This window comes from Spea bombifrons, chromosome 11 (genome assembly GCF_027358695.1).
Source record: "Spea bombifrons isolate aSpeBom1 chromosome 11, aSpeBom1.2.pri, whole genome shotgun sequence".
Taxonomy (NCBI): Eukaryota; Metazoa; Chordata; class Amphibia; order Anura; family Pelobatidae; genus Spea; species Spea bombifrons.
Window position 1 is genome coordinate 26844327 of NC_071097.1, and position 10383 is coordinate 26854709.

At 39.3% G+C, this 10383-nt stretch overlaps 1 protein-coding gene across 1 annotated transcript; it reads right to left on the minus strand.

Moving 5' to 3' along the window:
• Positions 1–6287: 6287 nt before the first annotated feature.
• Positions 6288–8302, minus strand: FOXI2 (forkhead box I2). The gene is made up of 2 exons (XM_053449939.1): positions 7705–8302; positions 6288–6778 (listed from the first exon to the last, which is right to left on the minus strand). Exons 1-2 carry the CDS (start codon positions 8300–8302, stop codon positions 6288–6290), a joined length of 1089 nt encoding a protein of 362 aa, XP_053305914.1.
• Between the last annotated feature and the right edge of the window lie 2081 nt (positions 8303–10383).

A 10383-nucleotide genomic window follows, 5' to 3' on the forward strand; every position in this document is an offset into this window, starting at 1 on the left:
ATAAAATCAATCATTTTAGAATATCAGATTACAATAGAATTTTCACAAATCACCTAAAATATGGTTTGACATATGAAGAAAAGAGCTGGGAAAATGGGGTGGTGGTGGTGTTTCTTGGCGTGTGGGTGTGCAAAAGAAGAGATAGACAAGGTAAGGGGTCCAGGAGATGAGTGGGGCTAATCCTCTTTATCTATTTGTCTATTAGAGAGTCTCTTAGGAGGCTGTAGTTGAGCCTGTGGCTCCCTTCTCAATACTAGGTGATTACTGGATAACCTTAAAGCATCTTTTACACACCGTATAAGCGAGGGGCAGGGATCACCATTTATAAGGCCAGGGCTAGCTCCAGGGAGCGTACATCTATATGAAAGTGGGAAGGGAATAGGGCAAGGAGTGAACGCACCTAAACACAGGTCTAGTGACCTAGAGACAGCGCGCTGTGACCCGGAGACCCAGTACTTTAACCTGTAAAATTCCCACAAAGCATTTTTATTGAACACCCACAACACTCTGCAGAAAATATGATACCTTAATTGTTTAACTACTGGAAAGAATAGTCTATAAAGTACCAAGTCATTGTAATCTATTTTTTTTTTTAAATAGGTGAGTCTCTTGCTCAGCAGTTCGGATGAGCTTGCTTAGCGTCAGCCAGATCCAGGACCTGCTCACATGAGATACGTGTCTAATGAGAGCCCATGCACTCACGCCAAAACTGATGCTAATAACTTTGGAGCAGCAACGTAAAGAATGCATATTTAAGTACCTACTTTAATATGTGTTCATCATTGGGGAGGCTGTTTGGGGTAGTAGGCTGTCCTTTTAATGTAGAATAAAAACATAATCATTAAAATATTAAGATACAATTTTTATTTCAGTACGCCACATTATTACACACACGCACAGAAAGTAAATTTCACTACCTGTGTATACATGTCCTATCACAAATGGTCAGCTATAGAACACTACAGTTTAAACACCTGTGGATCTGGATGTTATACTTCAATTCAATCTCATAAAAACATAAACCTGAGTGAGTGTTACAAAAATATTTTTTTCCAAACTTTACCGTTAGCTTTCCTTTAACTTGGAATTCTCAGGTTTTGTATTTTTTTGTATTTTCACCTGGGGCTGTTTAGTCGTAATAAAGTGTTGAGAGGATGACCCTTGAGTAATGGAGTTAGCCAAAAAAAGCCAAATGTTTAAAAATCAAAGGTTATAAGATCCTCTCAGGTAACCACTCAGCGGTTTTACACATTTCTGAAAGGAGTTTGGAATTAATGAGGGCAGGGATAATGATAGCTCTTACAAACCTACCTTTAGGCTACCGCCTAGAAGTGGCATTTTCTCTTTGCTTGATAGATTAATCCTTTTAATTTTCACATCAACCACCCAGCCATGGAAACTTATTATATGGCATCTTAAACATTAAATTATTATTACCTTTTACTTATATAGCACCAACAATTTATGCAGTGCTTCTTACAGTAGAGAAATGTAAAGGGTACGACTAAACTAGGGTCGAGAGGCAAACCAATAAATTGGGTAAAATGGGCCCTGCTTGCAAGCTTACAATCTAGAGTTATACCAGTTCTTTTTTAACAATTCCAGTATGTTAAAATAAAAGCAAAATGGTTTCAACATTAGCACAATCACTTGCCACCCACCTCCCATCAATATTTAAGTCTCTCCACACTTAGTATTCTGAAAATGGGTATGTACTGAATGTCATGGCGCACATTTTAAAGGTCCAGGCATCTAGAACCCACATCCTACTAGTCAGTGGTGTAACCAGGGCCGGCCCTACAATGGAGCTGACTGGGGCACTTTGCCGCCCCAAGCATATTTTTTTTTGTTTTTTTTTTTGAAGCGGAGGAGAGAGAGAGAGGGGAGCCGAGTGGTTTTCGCTTACCCGCTCGGCGCCCCTCTCTCTCTCCCCTCTGCGGCGAGTCTCCCTGTTCGGTCTCAGTGCCGGCTTGTAATGCTGAGCGCCGGAAGTGACGTGAATTTCCGGCGCTCAGCATTACAAGCCAGCACCGTGGCAGAGCAGGGAGACTTGCCGCAGGACTGTTTAAAGGTAAGTACCGGGGAGGGGATTATAGATAATGGCGTCGGCGAAGTTTAAAATGCCACCGCCCCCCCCCGGCATCGGCGGGGGGGGCGGCATTTTAAACTTCGCCCCAGGCGGCGTTAAGTCTTCGGCCGGCCCTGGGTGTAACAACATATGGGGCACATGGGCCACAATTAATACATCACTGGCCTTTATATACATATGAAATACATAGATCCCTTCTTCAGCACACAAATATCACCCCAACAGCACACAGCGTCACGAAATTTGACAGCAAGGCGAGTGCTACCCGATCTTTAACAAATACACAAACCTACCTGTAAGTTCCTAAGGTTAACGCGATTCATTTCATCCAAACCGAAAGGCCAGGAAACACAATTTGTTGACCTGAATTCACCCAAAAAAATGGAACAAAAAAAGAATTGTTCTGAATCGATTTTGCTTCACATGCACAAGTCTAGTAGGCATGTAAAGACCGTACAAAGAAGTTAAAATTGTGTATGTCTTTTTAAATATATTGTAGAAAAGCACCTTTATATACCGGGATTTATAACCTTCACCCGTCTGGCTTTCCTTTAACTACTACCGATTCCTCGTCGTATGAAACTCCACTTACACCAGTGGCTTAAAACTATGGGTTTATTAAAATAACAAATACATATATATGTCTCACTTCCCATCACAGTTTCATCAGGTTTCCATCAAAAGAGTGACTTTTTAGGTAGAGGTCATCTCCCACTTCAAACTTAAAAAGGCTTTCCAGGAAAGTAAAGATCATTAATTTAAAATTGCTCCCTGAATTTGAAACCTTTAATTATAGCTTTACTATCTCGTTTTAAGACTGTTACATTTAGCGACATTTAAGTAAAAGCTTGCCCCAGGCTTATCACAGCAGAGGTTTAGTCTGACAAATGAAATGTAAGTCAGATAAGCCAGAACCTCTTTAGGAAAAGTGCTAAAATATATGTGAGCCCTAGGCAGGTTTTCAGCTCTTGGCACGTTAACTGTAACGGAGACATTGCCCCTTTAACCCTTCACTGTTCCTCTTACCTAGCAAGTAAGGTAGCCAGGCCACAGAACTATTTACCTTCACAGTATTTCCTGTTGAGTTGTTCTAACATTTTGTTGACCAGGCGCCCTAATGACCTTCAATGAAATGCTTAAGAAATGTTCAAGGAACACTGCAGCTGTAAGTTCCCACTATGTTCAACTTAACCATATAGTACCCTAGAAACGCAATTATGAATGCATTATTCTTGAGATGGATCTAAAACTAGATAGAACGGAATGGCGGGAGGCCTTAATTCCGCATCCTATAGCAGACTTTATTAGTAGTAGCATGAGCTGCTCTACTGTTGTCATATACGGTGCCGCCTGTGAGCGCTGGGTTAATGTAAGGGGGTGTCAGACACTAGCTGGTATGTATACTCCCTGATTAATCCAGCACAGAGGTAGCTCCTCTCCCCCAGTGTCCATCTATGACTAGGCAGGAAGGATGGGAGGATTTTAGGTCACAGGGTGTGCTCTGATTGGCTCAGCCTCCTTTCCCTCTACGTAACATGGGCTTTTGGGCTCAGCCATAGGCTGCACAGGAGATTGTACCCTGCAGCTCCCTGGAGAAAAGGAAGTGTCTTGGAGAGTAATGGCTGATAAGAAGTATATTTCTTTCACCCCCCGTCTGATGTGGTAATATGTTGCGCCCTAAATGATATTTTAATGTCAACAGGGTGTGAAGTCATGAACAAAGTTAGAGGGAAACATTTTTATTTTTACATTCATTTTATCTTTAAAAATAAAAAAAAAAAGCACCAAAAGGTAGAAGCTGCAGCCCTGCATGATCTGGCAATTATTGCAACTGATGGAGGAAGGTTCTTCCGCTGACCAGCAATATGTATATCATGTGTATGGAAACACATTTCCTTCATGTGAGGCTATGAATCCTTTGCTTTCCTATTCTTCATATAGTTACAGAAGTAAAGTAGTTCAATCCCAAAAGCATGTTAGGAGAGCTTGACCTTGGTGGTTCTTTTATAAGAATTAAGTCGGAAAACATTTCTAAATTCTGTACTCTCAAGCCATTGACTCACTAAATGTTCCTGGTGCTGGGCCCCTTATGAGTATTATTATTTGAACTAGATAAAACACACAAATGTGGAATTTTACAATACAATGATAAATTACCATCATCCCCATTGTATCACATCAGTGTGGTAAACCAGTAGACATTGAGGTCATTATGCAAGCTGGCCCAGTGGCCCTTTTCTTTCCTTAAGGACATTATGACCCCATTATATTTATGGTCAATGTGGCAGGGGGCCCCCAGGACTGAGCCTAGCATTAGTGCTCCCCTGTAACTAAAACACATGCAGATCGTAACACAGAAACTCACTCTAACCCCATACACGATCCCTCCCTCAGCACTAACCTTAAGCTCACTCCTGAAACTTTGGCACCATTGTGCTTAACTAGTAATGCCAACACCATACAGTAACACATGCTAACTCTGCCAACATTAACTCACACACCCTCCCTCATCAGTGTCACCAGTGTAGATTGCTAGCGCTCCCTCACACTTTCCATGCAAGCTGCCACCTACCAGCACAGGGTCATACATCACTGGGTACCTCACTTACCACTGGGTGCCATGCACCCTCATTACGATGCCCCTAAGGGACCCTGTCTTAAGGTTTGTAACGGACCCCAACATTCCTGATGGTGGTTCTAAATCAGCAAACGTTTTGAGATGTATGCCAACTCTTTTAGATACCACATACAGTGAACGGACATAGCCCAAATAAAGAAAAAGATTCTACACTACTCTTGTCCTCAAAATCCCATGGCCTGCCTGAACGTTACACAAATAGCACTCTGGGTTCTCACAAGCCACGGTTTTCTAGTTTACAATTTGGGGAAGCAGTAATTACACAGCTCCGCAGCAGGGATCCTGATTCATTTAGACGCTCAATTAAATAGTCTGCGTGAGGACAAAAGACCACCTTTTGTCTGTGCGCAAATAAAAGCATTTTTAATGTTCAAAGACAGATTGCGTGTAGAGACATTTGAACAATACAAAAATCTCAGTCTAACATGCATGTGGCACATAAAAGTTAATAAATATTTTGACACAAGTTGACATGTAGCATGTTAGATTAACAGTAAACGTATGCAGACGGTAACAATTCAACACACTTGACCTCCATCAAAAAATATTTAAAAACTTTGTTAAAATGATTTAAAAAAAAAGAAGAAAAAAAATTGCATTTTGACAAGAAGGCCATCTCACAAGGTTTAGAAGAGGCACCTGTTGGTCAATGTAGCTATCCACAGTAAAGATATATGATCAGTTCTGACACTCAAGGAGTTTGACATTCAGGTGATGTGAAATGTGTATAATCAATAAGTAACCAAATTTGCTGACAATATGTCTTACCAGAGAGTCTACCAGCGACACTAAAATGGCCAGATACACTTTAGAATTCTACATACTAGGTAACTAGATTGTCTTATTATCAAGGACATATATAAAATAACTTATTACGCAGTGTTGCAGCATACATCTTCTATTTATCACTCCAGTAAGAGTGTGTATGTAGCTCTGCTATATGACACTTGAAGTGTGTGTGTGGCATTATGCATGCATACACATACACACTATCATGGTATACTACTAAAAGGTAGTGCTTAGGCAAATCTTAAAATATGAACTATGCGCTTTTAGGTTTGGCATCTAAAAATGCCTCCCCTCACAGTTTCAACAATCATATAGGGGGATAACCATATTCTTAAAACAACATTTTGAAACAGGTCTAGATTAAAAACCAATCAGGTCTAGGTTAAGTGCACAGTGTTGTGCCTGTTTCCTATGTTGCTAGTTAGATGCTTAAATTTGATATTACGGGACATCATGCTTTAGAAAATGTGTCCCGCCGTCATCACATCAATAAAGTGATGTGTGTGATGCCATCTATATAAACAAGTCATATTAAAGAAATCTTTTTAAAAAACTGAATTGGAACATGCATTGGAAAGAAAGAAAAAAAAAACACAACAACATACACACACACAGACACTACTACTTGCATACCATTTTTAAAAATACTTGAGGTATACAGCTCAGTCTTCATTCTATCTAGTGCTTGAGTGACTGGAAATGAGACCAGTTTGCATAGTCTAAATTAAGTGTAGATTAAGAAAAAACAATAGCTAAACCAAGTCTCTCGTTTCAAACTTGCCCAGGTCGATTATTCATTATATGGCCAACATTAAGAGCATTAACAGAACAAAGGCTGTTCTGGTTTGATGGGTAATAATTTAAGAAGTGGCTTGGCGGAGAGACATTCTCGGCAATTTCGGAAGGCTCGCTACTAGGCAGTCCAGAAAAATAAGCATAAGTGTCCCCAGAACGTGCTTGGAACTGGCCGGACGTAACGCCGTTTACAGAGGACATGAAGCTGCCCAGACATGGAGTGCTCTCCACATCAGTTCTGCGGAACTTTGTTTCAGTCTCTGGAGATGCACAGCTGATCTGCTCGTCCACTAAAGGCTTCACAAGACAGGTCTTCCTGGCCAGTACACTGGCCTGATGCAACTTTTTAGGACTTTTATCTAGGACAGTGTTTTCATTCTTTGCCGTGCGCTTCCTTTTTCGTCTGAAGTTGCCATTGTCAAACATTTTTTCACAGTTGGGGTCTAGAATCCAGTAATTGCCCTTACCTAGAAAATGAGAGAGGAGAATAAAAGTCTAAGCAAAGATACCTTTAAAAACAATGATGAATAGAGGTTATATATACTGTGAAAAATAGGACATTATAAACTATAAACACCACACAGACAACATTTAAAGGGGGTGGGCAGTGTTACTTAAAAGGCATTATGTGCATTATGTTTACACCTGTTTTAAATGGGCCAAAACATTTGCAATTTACTTATTTTTAGATAAGAAATGTGTATGTATGAAAACCCTGATAATAAAAGTCGATATTGCCACAATGCCCCAGAGGAAATGGCATATTCAGTAAAAGTTGAAATCGAAGAGGGCTCTTTGTCATATCATCTAAGTCTGAAAAAGTATCCTGAAAACAAATAATTATATATATATATATATATATATATATATATATATATATATATATTTTAGCGTAAATCTTGGAGAACCCTTAAAAAGGGAAATGCTGAACAAGAGAGCCTTTACTATAGTAATGTATAAATGCCAGACAGTTTTATGCATTTAACATCAGGATAGAATAAGTAAGTTGCTATATCTATGAATAAAACATTTTTTTTTTTAAGTTAGCTTCAAGTTCTGCCCCTTTATATTTGAACATTGCACATTAAATATGCTCTATAGTTAAATTAAGTGGAATGATTCCCATCCAGCACCCCTCCTGTACATTTATGGACATCAGGAGTTTATATGGGACAAGTTGTTTTTTTTCCGCTATATAAAAAGTAATTTCCCCAATCACTCCAGAATATCATGTAGAACTTTTCAGGGAGTAGTAAAACAAACAAGGTACTTATATGCACTTAAAACTACCCAGACATTGAAAGTGTTAACTTAACAAGCCCTAGGAAGGCAGGTGTGCACACATCACACACACTCACAATCATAAACCAGACAGTAATGCAGAACCTGGTACCTGGGTCATCATCATCTCTTGGCATCTTCTTAAAGCAGTCGTTTAAGGACAAGTTGTGTCTAATGGAATTTTGCCAACCAGTTTGGTTCTTCTTGTAGAAAGGGAAAGTGTCAGTCACATAGGTGTAGATCTGGCTGAGGGTCAGCTTCTTCTCTGGGGTGCTTTGAATAGCCATTGCAATTAAAGCAGAATATGAGTAAGGAGGACGAGCAACCTTTACAAAGTCTTCCTTGGAAAGTTGTGTGATCCACCCAAAGTCACCTGAAGCTGCTGCTCCAGATAAATGCTTCTGGTTACCTCCATATCCTGGCTGCAGGTAGGGATGGCCACCTGTGCCATTGTAAAAACTTGCACCGGTATGGTAAGGTGATGATGAGTTAACGCAAGATCCATTATACCACCTATAAGGATTGTTGTTGGGGTTGGTGAACTCATAGTGGCTGTATCCTGAGTTACTTGGTGGCTTCTGAGAAGCATGCTGGTGCAGGATCTGAGGGTAGATTCCAAGATTCTCACAGAGAACTGCCATCTCCATTAAATCATGAGTATACGGATATCCTGGTGGAGGGTTAGGAACATGCTGCCCAAACGTGTTCATTACTGCTCCTTGTGACTGCAGCCTGTTTGGAGGTTGGGGTAGGACACCTAGTGGCTAATATCCCTGGAGCTATTGGGTTGCATCGAAGTTATGACCGTATGGCACAGCCTGCAAGCAATTTCCAATCAAGCAACAAGTGACTCCAACCGTTTGTAATAATGAAGCGATCTCCACCCATAAAACGCCCACCCATCACAGCTCAAGGGCTTCTGCAGAGGACCACTGGGCATAGTAAAATACAAAAAGTGTTATGATGTAGGAGAAACAGAAATCACTCTGACAAAGTATCCACTTTACAATAAATTATTTTGGTTTTGTTAAAACAAGGCATTTCAATTTACCAAATAATTTTTTTTAAACAAATTATTTTAAATGTATGTCAAACTGGAAAGTCTCTGTTTTTAAGACTGTAGTTCACTACCTTCTTTGTTACTTAAGATATTGATGAATATAACTCCTATCATGCTCACCCATGTGTGTGGGGATGATGGGAGTAGTAGTCCTAAGTAGATATTGTAAAAGCTGTTTTACACTGTAAAAGAAGCAGTAGGCAGGTAAGAAATGGGAGCTGCGCCTAGTGAACCCCTGACTTTACCAGATTACATCAGCGGAGAATGAAACCATCTGCAAAATGAATGTATACATGTATTTTATTTTTTGCCATGTATTTATTTTAGAATCTGTCTTTTTTTCTTAGAACATAATATGTGCTTTATGTTTGCGCTTTAATAATACTTTGAACATTTACTGCCTGGCACGTGGCTTCTCCGGTCTTTATAAGTTGTATAGATGAGAAAGCAAGGCGGATAAATATGTGCTCCAAATTTTTTGTAGCTTTTTTTCCTTCTATACATGCAATCATCATTTAAAAGTTGCATTTTGTGTTTACTCGCATTGTCTTTGTCTTATATTAAAATTAGTTTGATGACCTGAAACATTTAAATGTGACAAATGAGCAAATCGGGAAGGAGCAAATTCCTTTTCCCAGCACTGTATTACTTAAAACTAAGATGACTCCTTGAGTGATTTTGCTGTTAGTTTATATAACGGTACATGTCCTTATGAATTCAAAAACTGGTCTGCCAATCACTGAGATAAGCAGTAGATCTGGTTCACGAGCTTTATTCAATTTATGTGCAGGTTTCTCGGGATCTCGAGGTGGGCACTGCCGTTCCCTGCAGCCTACCTGGCGCCATCCCCAGCAACATCTCCATACAGTCTGTCCCTCTACTCTCCTTGCTTGGCGACCTGCCCAGAAGGAAACTGTTCCCACCATCACAAACACAAGGCCTTCGCTTCCCTCGCACTCACTGTATGAGTGCTTTGTTTAAAAATAAAAAAGTGCCACCCTGGTTCCTTGGAGTATACTTATACATATCGACCTGTTTAAAGCCCCTCCATAACTTTTTTTTTTTTATTATTAGTTATTGTAGAGAACCATTGCACAGTTCTATGACATATGTTGACACTACATAAACAATAATAATAGAATGGTAACCAAGAGCTGTAAAGTTATGATTGTGTGAGACTTGTTTACTAAGTAGGTCACACTCCTACTACTACTGCCTAAGAAGGAAGGCCCCTAGGTCATTAGATCACTAAGCCCTGGAATCAGCTTCAATATGAGCTTCACCTTTTAAGTATTTACTCCCTATCTGATTTGTTTTTCTCTCTACCAGCATAGGAAGCATAGTCCTTTTAACATTTTTGTTTTTAGTTTTTTTTTTTTTACATTTTCATTCCTGGAATGTATTAAAAAAAATAATTGAGCAACTCTTGTTTCAAATGTTATTCTTTATTTAATGTACAAAACGTGTGAAGGTGTCTAGCATTTTTAATTTTTATTAAATCAAAATATTTTTTTAACGTTTCTGGTGTTACAAAAAAAATCTATTTGCTTTTAAAAAAAGTTTCTTTATAGTACATCCTTATGGCATTGGTACATAGTTAACACAGTTATTAGTACAATACTTCTTGTTGTAGCAAATTGATAGCTCAGTGCATGATATATAATTTATCTAAAGTTGGTCGCTATCAGATGCAGTACTTGATAATCTTGAATTGACCTTTAGTGTTTTATA

Excerpts from the sequence above, each read along its gene's own strand:
- FOXI2 (XM_053449939.1), bottom strand. The coding sequence starts at position 8,302 with ATGAACACGTTTGGGCAGCATGTTCCTAACCCTCCACCAGGATATCCG. Across the intron at positions 6,779-7,704 it reads AAGAGATGATGATGACCCAG|GTAAGGGCAATTACTGGATT; the intron begins GTACCAGGTTCT and ends CTCATTTTCTAG.